Genomic DNA, 19,171 nt, shown 5'->3' on the forward strand with positions numbered 1-19,171 from the left:
TATTTGTAGGGTTATCAGGATTCAATTTTACTTGTTTGCCTACAGCCCTGCATATGATCAGCAATATAATCTGCAATATTCACAGCCACATAACAAATGAACATGACGGGCCGTAGCCTGGCGGGCATACATCTGGCGCGATGGTGAGGAGAGGGGGGTCGGCCCTTTTCCTCTCCATAGAAATGCACAATGTATGGTTCGTAACACAGGGAAATCTATCTTTTTTCCCTGTACGGAGCGGTATGGTGCCACGTGTATGTGGCACTGTTTCAGTCTTGCGGCCATACATACGTCCCCGATACAGTCGTATAAATGTGGCCTTACCCGAATCTTGCTCCTTTCACTGCTATTCAGCAGCCTTCCCCTTGTTATCAGTGACTCCTCAGATGGCCGTTGCTAGATACTTCCCATCCACACTGAATACGGAGTGAGAATGTACATTTGAGACACCCCTTCTCCTTTCTGCTCTCAGTTGATTTCCTCATGAATGCCACATGCTGCCAGGAGCCCTAACAAAACACCTATACTCTTATCTTTCCCTGTACATCATTAGCTTTCCATACACGTATAAATGAACAAATAATCCACAGTCTAGCCTCCCTTCTTCACCTCAAGGCAGCAGGAAATGGCAGAAAGGATAGAGATAGCAGTGATACACTGTGCCTCTGCAAAATCTTCAATCTGTCCCATCATGTGCTATGCTGCAGATTTACATAGATAGATAGATAGATAGATCGATGGCTGAGCAGATAGATGGAGGGGAGGAGTGGCATGTTTCGTTATTACACTCTGCTCTAGGAACACCACAAAAAAAGGAAACAACAAAATGTAGAAAGCATAAGATAATACTTTAAAACAAATCGATTTAAAAAGACAACATACACAGAAAAAATCCACCAATGGTCAAATATCTAAATATACATCATAAATAGATTACAGTAACCTGTATAGAGGTGTAGAAGGTCTAACTCTCAGAAAAGGTCACAGTATTTGCTTATAAACAAGTATTGCACATTACCCAGAGGAATAACAGAGGTCAAGTGTGTGTTTGGTTGTCAGCATGCTCTACTTTTGCAAGTCATGTCCATGAGAAACGCACCATGCAAGTCTATGGAGATGCATCAAAAACACATTGCACTCTAAGACACGTGCAAGTGCAATGTGTTTTTAACTGATCAATTGCCATAGAAAAGATATACCATAGTTCTGAGTCCTTTTCACACAAGTTGTGTGCGTGAGAAAAAAGCATTGAAAATGCATTGAAAAGACCAAAAAAATGTGAACAGAGACACTGAACAAACTCTGACTGAAAACTGATTAAAGAAAAATGTCAGTTTTTCACTGATCAAACCCTGATTGCATTCTGATAAGACTCTGATGTGATCTGAAACGCAAATGTGAAAGAGGTCTTAGTAAGAGCAATTATCAGATTATCAGCGAAGAGCCAAATCTTATGGGCAACCCTCCCCACTGTTATACACAATATTGTCTAAGAAGACCTGATCACTGCTGCCAAACACTCCATAACCATTCTAAAAACCGAGCAGAGTATAAAGCCATGACACTGGTAATTGTGACCTCTGTAAAGCTAATTGAAGCAAACATCTTCCACCTCCGATACATCCAAAATATTACTTGCATCCACAAATTCATTATGTGCTTCAGTCATCTCTGCCATTTTGTCCTCTACCTGCAATATATGCTCTCCTGGGTATTACATTCTGCCTTGAAAGTGTAAACTGTTGCATGTATTTATTTTTGCAATAAGGAGTGTAGTTCACCTAATAAAGTTTTTAACAGATCTTCCATCACTGGCTTAAACATTGTCCATGCCAGTTTATGGAGTAGTTTGCTGAGACTGGCACACTCAGAGCATGGCAGCCTGGAACGATGAATGAGTTCCAGGGCTCTAAGTTACCCTCTTCATTGCCGGGATCTGCCAGACCTGGGGTAACTGCATGGGTCGGTGAGCCCACCTCTAAGCATGTAGATGGATCTGGAGAAGCTGCATCATCAGACATGTAGGCTGTGCTCCAAGTGGTGAGGCCGCTCTCACTGATGGGAAGAATTTGATCAGTTTATTCGGGCCACCTTTATTTTTTAGTTTCTCCATCACGCTGCTTGATATAGGCACCTGTAAGAAAGGTCTCTTGGTGAAATTAATTACTCGGTGAGCAGTTTTGAGCCACTTCTGTGCGTCTGGACGCACGTAGCAAGCTAGTGTGCTTCCTACTCCATGGGCAGCCAGCCATGCCCCCCGCATGTCTTCATCTTCATTAAATATATTTTATGTCTTTTGTATGATTCTTATTTAAATGGGTCATTAAAATATAAGCTAATATGTAATTAGTTGTCCTAATTTTAGCAGAAAAATGTTGTGGTCTGTAATGGAGAATTAAAATGCTACTGGGTACTGTGAAGGAGACACAGGACAGAAGATGGCTGCTGGTCACAAGTCCATATCACATGTCCTGCACCTGCCTGGGCAGGTCATATGACCAGTAGTTGCTTGTAGTTGGTTCGTTGCAGCAAATCCAATATGGCTAGTGTTGTGGTGAGACCCATCTCAGTTAAGTAATATGCAGTGATGGCAGTTACACACATCATTACTATGGTAACAGAGAAGGTCATGTTGTTAGATAATCACTAAGAGCAGAGCATAAGAGGGGGGAGCTGTTACTGAAAACTGAAGGGTTATGGGAGTTGTAGTTGTTGATGGTGGCCATATTGGAGATAACCCTGTCTACTTTTGAAAACCCATAAATGTTTCTGAATCTTGAAAGAAAACTAGTTAAGCTCCATTTTGTGATTAATGACATTGAGTTTTGTTGTATTAATTTTTGTATCAGAAGTTCACATTCCTGGAATACCCCGTTAAATAAATGAGAAATTTAAATTGCAATTCTATTTCCACAGTTTTAACGGTAACATCTTTAAAATAGCTAAAACCATGTTAAATTATTTAGGTCATTGTAATTGCTGAGCAGTTTTAATGAGCTCCCAAATCAGATTGTGACCTACACCTTATAAAAAATGTTTTATATACTTAACATCCCATGGGAAAGTAGATGTTCTCTTTCTTGGGAACATTAATATGCATGTCTAACGAATTGTCTCTTCGCCAGTTATTAATAATATCTTATATGAGTATGACATCTAGTAGTATATTCTTAATATAACCTAGAATGCATGTGTGCTGAAACTATTACTTGCTTTGTCCTTCTCCTAGTTGAAGAACTAAAGAATAACATAGAAAGTCTGTTCCTCTCAGATATGCCCTTTCTTTCCTTTTCTGTTGGCCGGACGTGATCAGATGCGTGCTACAAGATAACTAGCACTTTTAGACAACAAAATGCTCTAGTATTGCGTAATAAGGTCATAATGTGTATGGGGGTTGTTTTTTCATTACATTTCATTTGGGATAGTTCTATATTTGTCTTTGGAGCTTTGCTGCCGTCAGATTCATTAAAGTGGCTTTGGCCCTTTAATAAATGTTTCTTGGGAGTTTTCTTTCAAAAAAAGTCGCAAAATGCATAAAAAGTTACAGCACATACACCAGCAGGGGGCTGGAGTGACTATGTGCCTTTTTTGCGGCTCTTTAAAAGTCATGAATCTGGCTTTGCATGGCGTTACACTATCAGTATCAGTTAACCAATGTTAAATCCCAATGGTAAAATTAAATTACCAATTTATATATTATTTAGTGGATGGTTTGGAAACCACTGCTCAAATTTATGCTTACTATTTGCTTAATACATGGAAAATGTATGTTGGGTCTTAAAATTACTTGACACAACCATTCCTAGGCAAGTTAGGTCTTCAGCCTTCCTGTCTTCAAGTGAGAAAATCAACATTGTATTTTGTCCTTATGAGATACTTTTGCACTACATAACTGAATGATATTTCAACTTCTAGATTGCTTATGGAGTGCTGTCGTATTTTAAAAAAAAAAAAAAGACTGAGAATGCTCTGAATTACATTATATCACTATTTTCTTTACTAATCACTAAATTATATTACCTATTGTACCTCTTAATAAGAGGGGAAGAAAGTAAGGCAAAACAGTATAAACGATGGTAGAGTAATGTATAAATAATCTTTATTGTTGCAGACATATACACTAAAAAACACCATTAAAAACGGAATTTTTCTGAATTCTACATGACAGGGTTATCACAGTGGTGTACAGCAAAGAAAGGCAGTCATGCCCGGACAAGGGAAATGTGGAAAAACCATGTCATGTAGAATTCACAAAAATTCTGTTTTTAATGGTGTTTGTTAGTGTATATGTCTGCATCAATAAAGATTATTTATACATTACTCTACCATCGTTTATACTGTTTTGCCTTACTTTCTTCCTCTCTTATTAAGAGGTACAATAGGTAATATATTTCATGGCTTTCTGTAAGGCATTAGTTTGGGTGCGTGACATTCCACACAGGACTTGCCAGTAAACACTGGTACTTGCTTTTATACAAAGAGCTGTCCTTTTGTATATCCTGTATCTAACTTTGGCTTGTAATCACTAAAGTACTAAATATGATTATGGTTTTTAGAGTCACTTCAAATTTACAAAAGTCAAAACCTTATTATAGCCACATAATGGAATTAATGATTTAACTCTTTCTGTTTTTTTCATGCTGGAAAAACAAGACAGAAGAAGGAAAAAGATGGGTAATGTTATTTTATGTAAACTTATGTAAAGAATGCTGTAATATTATGAGTTTAGTTGCAAACTATATGTTTTCATACGGTTGCTACATTTGGTAATAAGGGCAGCAAATGTTTGCCATAAGTCACACACTAGATAACTGCCATGCATCTTCTTTATTATTGAAGTAAAACTTCTAATATATAGCAGTACAACTATCCTTATATTGTTCCTCCCCAACCCTGAAAGTTCCACAGCTCATTCAGAAGATTGACTCACCATCTACGTATATTCATGTTTTTCCAGCTCAGTCGCACCTCCAGATTCCAGATTGACAGAGGGCATGCTCTCTCACTTCAGCTGCCATATGTCCCGCTCCTTCAGGAATGAGAGAGAGGTTGGTTTTGATTCGCAGAAGTGAAATAAAATCAGCTACCTTATTCACCCTACTTCAGGAATTCTCTTCAGCGAGTCACACACAGCTAATGTCTCTCTTATTCCTGAGGGAGACGAGAATGGGGTAGCTGAGTTGAGTCACACAGTGATTTGGCCGAAGATAAAGCACACCCGTTATAACAAACAGGAGGCACAGATAAAAGGAAGAAAATGAATATGCTGCACTCAATCTTACTAGGGATCATTTGCATAGATGATGAGTCAACTTTACAAACTAGAGCCATGTATGGGTGTTAAAATCTGGGTCCCAGTTGACTTTAATGGGTTTTGGGTAAAATTTCTAATTTTTAAGTTAAATTCAGACAAACCCTTTGTGCGCAAATTTTGACTATCCCGCTCATTTCTAGTTCTAAACAGTAAATTACTTAGTAAAACTGAATCTGAAATAGACTTGAGGGTATTGGTGGGTATCAAAGTAAATTTTAGTTACCAGTTATAGGAAACTGTTAATAAGGCATATAAAATTATGGGATGTATCAAAGAGGCATAGATTCTCATGATAAGAACATAGTTTTTCCCAAATACAAATCACCGGTAAAACTGTACATGTAGAATATTATATACAGTTTTAGGCACCAGTGTTTAAAAAGGACAAACTTTAGAAAAAAGACCACTAAGAGGAAACCTTGTTACTATGTTCTCATACCTCAATATGATATTTTTATACAGTGGGTATGGAAAGTATTCAGACCCTTTTAAATTTTTCACCTGTTGTTTCATTGCAGCCATTTGGTAAGATTGAAAAAGTTCTTGCAATAAAATCCAGTATCAAGGGTAAAGCCCCAGGACCAGATTATAATTGAAAAATAGAATCTCTTTAGAGACGTTATTTGATATTATGATGTGTAATAGAAAAATCCTCCAGAAGGGCAAGAAAGACCTTATAAAATTTTTTCTAAAGCTTGCCCCATAGATCCCTGGCTGATAAACCAGGACCTAAAAGTTTTGACCAAAATTCTTAGTAACAAGATCGTACCAAAATAAATCTCTGATAACCAAATGGGTTTTATGAAGGGAAGAAGTAGGGCTTTTAATATTTGCAAAGGAATGTGGAATGCCAAAAAGGTTTTTGATAACAAAGAATGAGAATGGCTATTCTTAGTACTTGCTGAAATGGACTTTGGGCCCCGTTTATTGACTTTATATGGAATTATATCTCACTGCAGCAACCCAGGTGATTATCTCAGGACTACTGTTGGTACATTTTAAATTAGGAAAGGGCACCAGGCAAGGGTGCCCTATATCTCCAATCTGATTTAAGTTGGCACTGTAATCCATGTCTTAGTTTGTTATAAATTTGAGGTAATAGAAGAAGGTAGGATCACACACTGGACAAATATGTTCACTGATGATGTTTTAGTTTATATGAAGTCATCCACTTCTATCCAGGATAAATTGTTTGAGATACTGAACATTTATGGCTCCATATCTGGTATGCAGGGACAAGAGTGTTCTTTTAATGCTCAACAGAAATGAGAGCTTAAATACAGACATAAGCTCCAGGATTGTGGTTGCCAAAAATAACATATCATGGCATTTATATTTCTTGGTTACAGGCAGAAATATATAGCTTTAATTTCTTTGCCGTTTTGCAAAAAAAATAAAGAGCAAACTTTTGCCAAAGAGCAAAACTTTTTGCCAAAACTTTTGTATCTAAAGTAAAAAAAATATCTATTTAATCTATACAGAAGTGTATCTGAGATGTATTATGTATTTTTTTCTTTTTTTAGTATGTATCTTCTTTCTTATGCATATCTGCAATAAAATAAATGTAAAAAGTTTTTTTGCTTTTTAATGTAATCTCTGTACCCCATCTTGACAGAAAAACTGAAATATATATATTTTCGCTATTTTATTAAAAAGAAAAAACTGAAATATCACATGGTCAAAAGTATTTAGACCCTTTGTTTTGACACTCATATTTAACTCACATGCTGTCCATTTCCTTCTGATCCTCTTTGAGATGATTCTACTCCTTCATAGGAGTCCAGCTGTGTTTAATTAAACTGATTGGACTTGATTAGGAAAGGCACACACCTGTCTATATAAGACCTAAAAGCTCACAGTGCATATCATATCCTGGATTCAAAATATCTCTTCCAAAGTACTCTGGACCTCAGACTGGACCAAAGGTTGCCCTTCCAAAAAGACAATGAAACTAAGCACAGCTAAAATAACTAAGCAGTGGATTCAGAACAACTATGACTCTGTGGGCATTTGGCTCCTTCACCAGCTTACCTGGTGATATCCATCTTTTTGTGTATACTATCATTTGTAGCTCATTATGAATGCCATTGTGATCCATTTACTGTAGGAAATCCTGGAGATTTAACTCTCTCCATTAGACATACAGACATACATACAGTATGTATTTTAAATATTTTTAACTGTCTGTGTTTTTCATATCCAATAAAGTAGTACTCATTTTTTGAACTTTGATTTTTCTGTGTTATTTATTATAGCCTATACACATCTATCTTTGTCTCTTTTGGTAATTTTGAATTTATTTTTTGAATGACTGGCCCAACCAGAGCCCTGTCCTAAATCTAATTGAACTTCTCTGAAGAGACTTGAAAATAGCTGTCCAACAACATTTACCGTGCAACCTGCGGGAACTGGAGAGGATCTGCAAGGAAGAATGGCAGAGGATCCCCAAATCCAGGTGTGAAAAACTTGTTGCATCATTCCCAAGAAGACTCAGGGCTGTACTAGCTCAAAAGGTGCTTCAATACTGAGCAAAGAGCCTGAATTCTTATGACCATGTGATATTTCAGTTTTCTTTGTTAAATAAATTAGCTAAAGTATCTACATTTCTGTGTATTTTTCTGTCACGATTGGGTGCAGAGTGTACTCTAATAGGCAAAGAAAAGAACCTTTTTGATCCTACCAATTGGCTGCAATGAAACAAAGAGTGAAAAATGTAAAGCGGTCTAAATACTTTCCATACCCACTGTACCTAGGTCTGTGACCAGGACATGGTGGCATCCTCTAAGTCAGTGGTGGTTAACCTATGGCACAGGTGCCAGAGGTGGCACCCAGAGCCCTTTCTGTGGGCACTCAGGCCATCGCCCCAGGACAAAGTTCACCAAAGAGGACCAAATCCATCAAATCTTCCTGCAGTCCCAGGCAACTTATATGCTGCTCACAGCGCTATTTTACAGCAACACTTCATTGACTGTTTTGAACTGCTTGAAAAGTGAGAAGGTGTTGAAAGAAGTGCATTATCTTTGGAGGTCCTCATTCTGGACCCACTGTTCTTTCTGTACAGAGGAGACCCCGCAGAGAAGCTGCAATCATAATCTGAATTTGCCCTCCTGCTTTCCACTGTATTGGTGGCCTCAGGCGGCCGATACAATTGAAAGATGTCGAAGAACAGGTAGCAATAAGTCACTGCCACGTTGGCACTTCACAGTAAACAAGTGAATTTTGGTTGCAGTTTGGGCACTCAGTCTCTAAAAGGTTTGCCATCACTGCTCTAAGTCGTGATGAGAGAAGGTTGTACCATTGATATAGACATGGATTGGTTACTGTAAGAGCAATGAGACTATGGAACCCTCTGCTGCAGGAGGTTGTTATGGTGGACACTTTGTACAAGAGAGGGCTCGATGTCTCATGGAAAAACTTTGTCAGCTTACAAAATGAACTGTCCATCTTTTTCTGGTAATTCAGAAATGACTGCCAAATGATTGATTGATTCTTGCCACATATGCACATAAACATTGTTTTGGGCAGCGTGCTAGCTGTTTCAACAAGTAGCACATGTCCCCATGTAATTTAATGGGCTCATACACATGGCCATTGTTTCCATGGTTTGTTTTATTAGATGACGGCTCAGGCAGTCTTTTCTTCTGTGATGGCCATAAGAGCGGACCTCACACATTTGTTTGCGACCAGGGAAAGCACATTGTCACGGGTGTCCCTGCGATCCACTAATCAGTGGTGGCGCCTGGTCCCTAGCTCTCCGTATTTCTGCTCCCGTCCCGGCTGCCCAGCAGGCGCGTCCCCACTCCCTAGGGCATGTACGCGCTGGCACTCACAGATTTAAAGGGCCACCGCTGGCCACTTCCAGGTTTTCCTTAAAAGCCGGAATCTCCCAGCAACCCCACCAGATCTTTAAGCTAATGCCATTGAAAAAGCTACTCCAAAGAGATTCCTGTAATCTGATCTCCTGTTGTGACCCCGGACCTGCCCCTGACCTTGCTCCTTCGCTGCCAGCCATGACCTCCTGCTCCGTTACTGATTCTGCACCACCTGCCCTCACTATCCGCCTGTTCCTGACCACAAGACTACCCAGTGATTCTGTACCTCAACCTTAGCTGCCACCGTGAGCAAGTTGCACCTGTGGAACAACCTGGAGGCACCACGCCGCAGCAAGACCATCCTGCTTTGCGTTGGGGTCTGGTGTAGACCATGTGCCTCTTAGATTCTGGTCCCAGGTTTCCGCTTATGTCTTCGTCCGTGGTGGTCGAGGGGGTTCATTAACCTTGAGCCTTGACACACATGTTCCAGTGCAAGTAGCCTTGCAGTGTCAATGCTGTGATTTGTTTATGGCTGTTTGTAAGTAATAATGTGCCATTAGCAATATGCAACAGAAATCTTAAAAGCAAGTTGTTTTTTTTATATTTTATAAAAAACTTTCTTAACCTCTCAGACAATATTGTTAAGAAACTTTGTCTACAGTTTCTAATTTATCTAATAATGATCCAATTTTAGATCATTCAAGAGTGCATTATATAACTTTTAGAAAAATTATTTTGCGCAAAGGTGACAACATTGACTTTAATGCCAGGATTTCATTTACATCAGTCTAGTTAAATTCCCCTAAATTTTTTCTTTTAAAGAATTTGTAACAATGTCATGCAATTGTTTGTGTTGTGACTACTATTTAGAATATGTAGTGTCTGCATTTTATCCAAGTCTTTGTTGCACCAGTTACAGTAGAACATTTGGGAAAGAGAGATAAGAGTGACTGAATGTAAAGCTAATTCAATATACTTTCTTTTTTCTCATGCTGCAGATCTGATAGCATTGTAGTGCGCTATGCTGTCGTCTTTGAAAGAGGAAACTCTGAATCTAAAAATAAAATTGATGAGACACCTACTATCACATCTAACAAAGTTGAAAATGGTAACAATGAAGAGGCAAAAGAAATGTCATACACTGTGATAGAACTACAGCAGATGGTTGCCATGGCACTTCATGATGATCGATCTCTGGCTGTGGACCTACAAACACTAATGTTTTCAGATGGTGAGTAAACAGACAGATTGGGATTCTCATCTGTTTATGAATATATTTAATGGTTTTCTTAAGGATAATTAAACTAACTTCCTAAATATATTGTAGCTATAATAGTATTGATATTTGTTGAATAATATGAAAAATAAAACCTTAAAAAAATACAAATTCTTCTAAAAGTCATATTTGCATAAGACATGATGGCTAGCTGAACATAGAGAAGCAAATATTTCAAGTAAGCTTACACTACTATACAAAATATTAGAAAAAATTAGAGCTTGCACCTTAAAACTATATTGAAAAAAACAAGTCACAAAATAATAATAGATATTAAGAAAACAGTAATGCTTGAAATAGTAATTTCTAAGTGATAAGAAAACTCTTAGATCCTTTCAGGGTGGTGGTGAAATGACAACTTAGTTGGCTGCCCCTCATTTATTACTTGAGGTGCAAGTTGACTCCCCTTATATAAGCTCCATACCTTTACCTTCCTTTCCTTCCTCTTCTTTATTTCTTTCTCTCTTCTTTTCCCTTTCTGAGTGTTCTTCAGTTCCCTCTTCTGTTCCCCTCTCCTTTTCCATTCACTTTTTGGTCGGTGTAGTGCAGTGCCATATCAATCTTCATGCTCTACCCAGTCTTCTTCCTAAGGTTTTTGGTTTACAATTTTCATTCTCTACCCAGTCTTCTTTTTAAGGTTGTTGGTTTACCATATCAGCTCCATATTTTTACCTTCCTCATTCCCTTTCTCTTTTTTTTTCTCTTTCCCTCCTTTTCCCTTTCTGGCTGATCATCAATTTTTGATTTCTGCTCAATTTTCTGCTGTTGGTTTATCATTTATGTAAATACGATGGCATGAAAATAATTTTATGCTTTCCAATTGACAAGTTTACACTGTGCACAGGCTGCATCCCTGTATTGCTTACACTGTATTTTTTTCTGCTTTTGAACCTGTATTTTTCCATTTCGTATCTAAACTGTACTTAAATGAAAATATGTAATGTAAAAAAAAAGAAAAGGGAATTTATGATATGCCAGCTTTTGTGCACTGGTGTGTAGTGAAAGCCACGCCCCCTGTCACAGTGGATTCATCATACATTGCTGCACCGCCAGGCAAAACTATGCCTGCTAGATGTACTTTTGCGTAAAAGTGACAAACATTCAGCTTTACATTTAACTCTGCTGCCAGTGGTGCTCCCTTTACCACCCCTCCATGCCCACTTGGAAGGAGATGGCTTGAAGGGGAAAATAAATTGCAATTAATGGCATTTCACAGATACATTTCCCCCGGTGTATCTGTGTCTAAACAATTCTTATACCGTATCTTTTTCCCATGTACGGTACATTACGGTGGACAACACATCCATTCATATTGCTCAGTGAAATGCGTGCGGCTGTATGCTACCTGTACCAAAACTGTGTGGTATAGATAGCATACGGATATGGATATCGCCAGGAAATGTTGGCCAGAAAGCACCCGGGGATAGTGAGTGGATGGTATGGAAATACCGTATATACTCGAGTATAAGCCGACCCGAGTATAAGCCGAGCTACCTAGTTTTACCACCAAAAACTGGAAAAACCTATTGACTCGAGTATAAGCTGAGGGTGGGATATGCATTGGTTACAGCCTCCCAGTATATAGCTGCCAGCCCTTTTATGTGTATAGCCTGCCAGCCCCTTTATGCATATAGCCTGCCAGCCCCTTTAAGTAGATAGCCTGCCAGCCCCTTTATCTATATTGCCTGCCAGCCCCCTGTTGCCGGTAAAAAAATAATAAACTTACTATTCACCATTCCGACGGCCCGGACAGCTCCTCTTCATCTTCATGCCACAGGTCCGCGGTAGCTCCGTGGCCGCGCCTCTTCTGTCTTCATGCCGGCTCGGGGCCACAACAGCTCGGTGCGCACGGAGCTGTCGCGGCCCTGAGCCGGCATGCAGACAGAAGAGGCGTGGCCACGGACCTTCCACGGACCTGCGGCATGAAGATGAAGAGGAGCTGTCCGGGCCGTCGGAATGGTGAGTAGTAAGTTTATTATTTTTGTATACCCGAGTATAAGCCGAGTGTTGAATTTTTAGCACAAAAGTTGTGCTAAAAAACTTGGCTTATACTCGAGTATATATAAACATGGCCGTATATACTCGAGTATAAGCCGACCTGAGTATAAACCGAGACCACTAATTTTGACACAAAAAACTGGAAAAACCTATTGACTCAAGTGTAAGCCGAGGGTGGGAAATGCATTGGTCACAGCCCCCCCCCCCAGTATATAGCCTGCCAGCCCCCTGAAGTATATAGCCAGCCAGCTCCCTGGAGTATATAGCCAGCCAGCCCCCTGGAGTATATAGCTAGCCCCTGTAGTATATAGTCTGCCAGCCCCATCAAGTATATAGCCTGCCTGCCCCATCGAGTATATAGCCTGCCAGCCCCTCCCGGTCTGTCGCAGGCACCATGACATCAGACGCAAGCTGACATCATAGTGTGTGCCAATGCTGCTGACGTCACGAAGACTGTGACAGACCAGGACCAGATGTCGGAGCCGCGATGGATGCCAGGGAGCGTCAGAAGGTGAGTTCACTTTTTGGTTTTTTCCTTGACTCGAGTATAAGCCGAGTAAGGGTTTTTCAGCACATTTTTTGTGCTGAAAAACTAGGCTTATACTCAAGTATATATGGAGCTTATAAGAAGGTTATAAGATGGTTATATAGCCCCAAAATGGTCCCAAACTTTTTGTTATATTGATATCTAATAACTCAAATGATTTCTGCTACAGGGGCCATTGATTTATGAGGTTCTATGGCCCATTGATTTATGAGGTGCACTTAAATATATTTAAAGTGCAACTCCTATCATTTTTTTCAACAAATCAATAGCTCTTGTGATATAAGACAACTTTGCCAATTACTTTCATTACCAATTTCCAGCTGTTTTTTATATACTCTTCTAGCTGACTCCGTTAGCTGTGCTGCTTATGTCTTGACCATAGCTCATTTAAACATAAACTGGGTAGAATCTAATTTCTGGAGCTGCTGCTCTCTGCTTGCTCTGGAGGGAGAGGGAAGCTATTTGATCATAATCTTTGTGTAGCTAGTTGAAGCTGTGTCTTTGCAGATCTGTAATGTCTCATTCACAAAATAGTGAGGTAGAAAGACTCCTCTGTTCCCTATCAGCCTCTCCATCCACCTGTCTCTTTCTGTAAACTGTATAGACATCACTTCTCTCTGGACACTATCTACACAGCAGGGAAGATAATGAAACTGTTTTACTGCTGGTTTATACTACTTATTACATGCTGTTAGCTTCTCCATGTGATGATAGCTGCAAGGGTAGTTACTGTTTAGATTCTGTATGTACACACCAGAGCTCAGTGGAAAGAAAGGGGTTAGCACCACAGTATTGACATTGTTCTGTTGGTTTTAAATGGGGTAATCAGATACAACAATTCATTAAAAAAAATCATTAAAACAAAAATCTTCACTTTCAAGCATGGGATTTTTTTAAATGAATGAATCTAATAGCACCACTTGTACAATCCAAAATATATGGAAGATTTGATTTTTTATTCATTGCATATAGAATGAAAATGTTACATTTATTGCTAATAGCTTTTCAATGCCAAACCATCACAAGCCATGAATTGTCAGTTACTTTTGCAGCCATTATCTTAATGGGCCATGCTATTATGTAAACAGCAGAGCAAGCTTAAAGAATTCATGTGACCATTGCATTCATCATATGAAAAGAAATCTTGAACCATCCTTGTAGGAAGCTTTAGTATTGAAAATATTATTTTATATGTTTACTCTTATTAGCTTTTATGAAACAACCTACACTGTGAATCACCACTTACTAATAGCTGACATTCCAGTCAAGGCAATAAGAAGTAAAGATTAAAATGATTAAGTAAAGATTAAGATGATGAAGGGATAATAAAAATAAAGTAAACACACGTATTCAAGACATATCCAATCCACCATTCATCCCCCATACCACATCTCAAGACACCAGCTGAGAACAGTTGAATAGAATTACTATACCTTAATTGTAAGGTTCTTAATGCACATTGTGATCAAATTGTTTGAGGCTGCCTATCACGAGACAGGTACCTACAATAATTCTGCTCATATATTACTCATATACTACTCATATACTAATTCTCCCTTTGGCCTAGGCTGACAAAACATATTGGGGCAGATTTATTTACCCGGTCCATTCGCGATCCAGCGGCGCGTTTTCTGCGGTGGATTCGGGTCCGGCCGGGATTCAAGGTAGTTCCTCCGACGTCCACCAGGTGGCGCTGCTGCGCTGAAGTTCCCCGAGGCCCGCCGGAATGCACTCAAGTTCATCGGCCTATTCCTAGTGAAGGTAAGCACGAGTCTCGCGACACTTTTTTTTAAAAAAATGCGGCGGTTTTTCCGAATCCGTCGGGTTTTTCATTCGGCCACGCAACCCCCCCCCCCCGAATTCCGTTGCGTGCATGCCAGCGCCGATGCGCCACAATCCGATCGTGTGCACCAAAATCCCGGGGCAATTCAGGGTAAATCGGCGCAAATCGCAAATATTCAGGTAACACGTCAGGAAAACGCGAATCGGGCCCTTAGTGAATGACCCCCATTATGTATGTTTTGTACATACAGACCTCTGCATGTGACTCATGCAGATATGTTGATTTATATTCTTTTGTCATTTATTTTAAACTTATAAATAATAATAATATTTTTATACAGAGCCATCATATTCCGTAGTCCTTTACAGATTATATTAAAATAAGACATTACAGAGTACAAACAGTCATATGGAACAATAGGAGTGAGGGCCCTGTTCGCAAGAGCTTGCAGTCTATGAGGATGAAGGGGATGACACAAGAGGTATAAGAGCTTTTTTAATGTTCCAGACATTCTTTATAAGAGAACAGAATAACAATTATTTAATTAATAAACATGTTTAGCAGATAAGAGACAGTAGTAGTACACAAGATGGATTAGTAAAAAGAGAGTCAAAGTTTCATGCAATCAGGGAATGTAATAGGCCTTCCTAAACAGATTTGTTTTAACAGCGTGTTTGAAGCTTTGGAGGTTGGGTATTAGTCTTATAATATAAGGTAGTGCATTCAAGATAATTGGTGCAGCTCTGTAGAAGTCCTGGAGATGTGAGTGGGAGGTTTGAATTAAAAGTGAGAATAATCTTACATCACTGGCAGATAGAAAAGCATGGGTTGGGAGATAGACTGAGATGAGAGAGGAGAGGTAGGAAGGTGCAGCAGAGCTTTGTGGATGAGGGTGACTGGTTTATACTGTATTTGGAAGGAGACAAGCAGTGACTTGCACAGTCTGGAGGCTTTTCTGTAATCCATAGCTGTTGTATTTTAAGCTCCTGTGTCACTCATTTTTCATTAAAGATTTCATAGAGTGTTACTCTCTAAGGACTTATTTTGTTTGTATATGTACCCGATCATTTGTAAAGCACTGTGGAATATGATTGCGCTATATAAATAAAGATTTATCATTATATACATTTAGCCAGTTGTAGATTTAGTAAAATGAATCCTATAATATTATTTAAAAATGTTTTATTGAAAAGTTTGTGAAACAGCACTAATATTTTTAACTGAAATCTTTTTTGATGCTTTATATCTGTTTCTTTCAATAGACCCTGATATGCCTTCAGATCTTTTTGAAAGCGATACTCATCCTCCAGTCACAGTGGTAGCATCTAAAACGAAGACTCATTTGGTAAGTGGTAAAGTCCGAAAAATTTTAAAGACAGAACTTTTTAGGGCAGTAAATTTGAAATTGGTTAAAAATATTAAAATCCCTAACAAATCCTTTGTTCTTCCCATTTTGACACTACCCAGAATTTCAATAGACTCTACTCTTATCAATATAAAACTTGTACAGGTAGTCCCCGGGTTACGTACGAGATTCCGGAGGTTTGTTCTTAAGTTGAATTTGTATGTAAATGGAAACTGTATATTTTATAAATGAAGTTCTAGACAAATTCTTTTTTGCCTCAGTGACAATTGGAGTTTCAGAATTTTTTGCTGTAATGGGACCAAGGATTATCAATAAAGATTCATTACAGACACTTTACAGCTGATCATTGCAGTCTGGGATTATAGTAAAGCATACAGAGAAATTTACCAGAGGTCACAGGGGGCAGAGGGGTCCGTCTGTAACTCGGGGTCGTCTGTAAGTCAGGTGTCCTTAAATAAGGGACGGCCTGTAGTAGTATTTCTTTACCGAAAGTTGATTGGTTGTCTATAGCCCAACCATCACATAATGTTATATTTAACTGCTTTGCCATTCAACCCATTTCATCCGTGAAGTTTGTGTCGCCAGTTACTTTGTTGAGTTTTTGCTTCCTACTTTCATAATTCAGCAACAGTAAAAATTTTGAAATGTCTTCTTTGCCATTGATTGGCCACAGTGAGGACTTTTTGGCCAGTTGTAGGCAGAGCAAACAATTCCAGGCATATCCTTAGAGATAGTAAAAGGCTTCCTTACTAAAAAAATTATAATTGTAAATGCAATTTTTTATCACAGTTACATAGCATATGAAAATAATCAATCAACAATCAAACAAGATATTGTGCATCTTAAAATATAAATTTTATAAAGTTGTTGTTTTATAATTGTGGTCTGTTTTCATGTATCACCTTGTGACATATGAAAATCATAGAGGAATTTACTAACTTTAAACCCATCTCTATTAGCCCTGCAGAGACACATCAACACATAGCAGCCATTGTTATGTATAACATGGTCAGCTACTCATTTCGAATTATAAATACTTGCAGTAGTATAAATGTACGGCCATCTACAACTCTCTATCCTGTTCTACTATAGCTTCAATTGGAAAGTGCTTCCATTCATTTTGTGAGAAGGACCAAAACACTGATTGATTGACTGATCGTACTGATTTATATGGGGTCTGTTGGGATTTTATCCAGGTTTTTCCATTTAGGTAGCAATAACGCACTGAGTGCTATAAAATGCTTCTGTCAAAAGTGATGGGAGCTCAACATGTATTTGCCCTGCATGGTGTTGAAGCAGCTGATTGTACCATAAAAGATTCTACAAAACATCAGCGAGTTCTTCATCCATTGCAAGATTTCTTTTTTTTTTGTAATAAAAAATGATCACCGAAAATGACGTGATAGAAACTGTAATGGGACTCTGACAATATTGCTATCTTGTTCAGTGTCAGATTTGGTATATTTAAAGGAAACCTACCATCAAAAGCATCAGGCATCATAAAACAGAGATACTTAATCATAGATCCAGCACGATGACTGTGATAATCTTCTAACATTTATTTTACATGGCCTCCTTTCTTCTAAAATTAACTTTTAAATTTAAGCTATTGAGCCAGAAGGGCATTATCTGAGCCCTTTCGTGCTCTGCCTTCAACAAGCTGTTACACTGTGTCACCCTCCTTCTCTGCTCCATCTGCACTTCTTCCCTCTCACTGTGTTCTGAAACTTCCTCTGCAGAGGGTAAGAGTGATATAGTGTAACGGCTTGTGAAGACAGAGCACATAGAGGCTTGTTAGAATAATTTTAAAAGTTGATATTAGAAGGAGGGAGTCCATGGATAAATAGTAATAAGAAGATTTCCACAATCATAGAGCCTAAATTTGTGAGTAATGTGAGTAATGATTTTGAGGGTAGATTTCCTTCAAGTTGTCAGATGGGCTTTGTTAAAAATAAGACTAGTAAGAATAAAAAATGCATTACAAATAAGTAATATATCAAACTGTTAAGTAGCCATATACCTGCACATATACAGTACAATGTTGGAAGCAGTAATTTTGACTGCCACATTATTCTTTATTTTCGTTAGTAATTTGTTCTCACCTTCTTTCTTTTCTTAGGAAAACCTTCTAGTTCCTGAAGTTCCAGCTGATAATCCCACTGCAGGAATAGAGCTAGAGGCAACAGACTATGGAATCACCACAGCAACATTCCCAGCAGGCAAGGAAACAAGCACAGATGAAATTGCAACTGAAACCCCTATTGAGCTCATTAGAAGTACATACAGAACAGTCTCATATGCAGAAGAATATGAGACTTCACCTACTTCATTTCAACAAGAAGTGAATGGAGATGTTCAAACACAATCATTGGAGCAGTTCATACAAGACATTACCAATAAAGTCAGAGAAGGTTTTACTGTGCCTTTTGATGAATCATATGCCAATGCTAAAGAAAGTCAAGATGAAGTAGAAGCAATATTAGAAAATAATGCCATAGATATATCAAGTGAGACAACATCTGATATATGGGTTGGACTTTCACCCTCATCTATACAGACAAACAATGTCATTATACCTATTTCTACTATTACACCCTATACAGAAGTTCCAATCATGAATGATATCTTTAAAGAGAGTGAGGAGACTCTTGTAACGATCAATGCACTTGTATATAATACAACCATTATAAACATTGTCAATACAGAATATATCACAGAGATGTCAGGTGATGAACTATATCATGTTTCCACTGAGAAGTTGGATCCCACCATGGAACTAAGTGAGCATACCATGGATAGGATTGAGGAAACCAGGATGTCTACAGTCCCATCTGTGACCGAAGGTTTTACAGAAGGTGGTATGTAACTCTTTATCTTGAGCACAATAATAGTTTATATGCAGGCAACATTTGCTTTTTCTGAAGAATAAAAATACAATTCTTAGAGGGGATTCAAGGAGTATGAGAAAACTTGAAACCAGGAAGGGCAGAAAATAAAATATAGTAACCCTTATTCGGTTTTCGATGTCAGCACTGAAGTTGCAGTCTGTTCACTGATGCTCTCTGCAGACCTGAA

General features: G+C 38.5%; 1 protein-coding gene across 4 annotated transcripts in view; it reads left to right on the forward strand.

Moving 5' to 3' along the window:
* IMPG1 (interphotoreceptor matrix proteoglycan 1) overlaps positions 1 to 19,171 on the forward strand; it is a 236,679-nt gene that overhangs the window by 111,928 nt on the left and 105,580 nt on the right. For 3 of the 4 annotated variants that reach the window (XM_072142084.1, XM_072142086.1, XM_072142087.1), the window contains exons 9-12: positions 4,654 to 4,674; positions 10,125 to 10,357; positions 15,993 to 16,075; positions 18,216 to 18,954. In XM_072142084.1, the coding sequence (XP_071998185.1) occupies positions 4,654 to 4,674; positions 10,125 to 10,357; positions 15,993 to 16,075; positions 18,216 to 18,954 (1,076 nt within the window). The remainder of the gene's footprint in view (positions 1 to 4,653; positions 4,675 to 10,124; positions 10,358 to 15,992; positions 16,076 to 18,215; positions 18,955 to 19,171) is intronic. The other variant, XM_072142085.1, reaches the window with a different exon arrangement.

Source organism: Engystomops pustulosus, chromosome 3, assembly GCF_040894005.1.
Source record: "Engystomops pustulosus chromosome 3, aEngPut4.maternal, whole genome shotgun sequence".
In the NCBI taxonomy this organism is placed as follows: domain Eukaryota; kingdom Metazoa; phylum Chordata; class Amphibia; order Anura; family Leptodactylidae; genus Engystomops; species Engystomops pustulosus.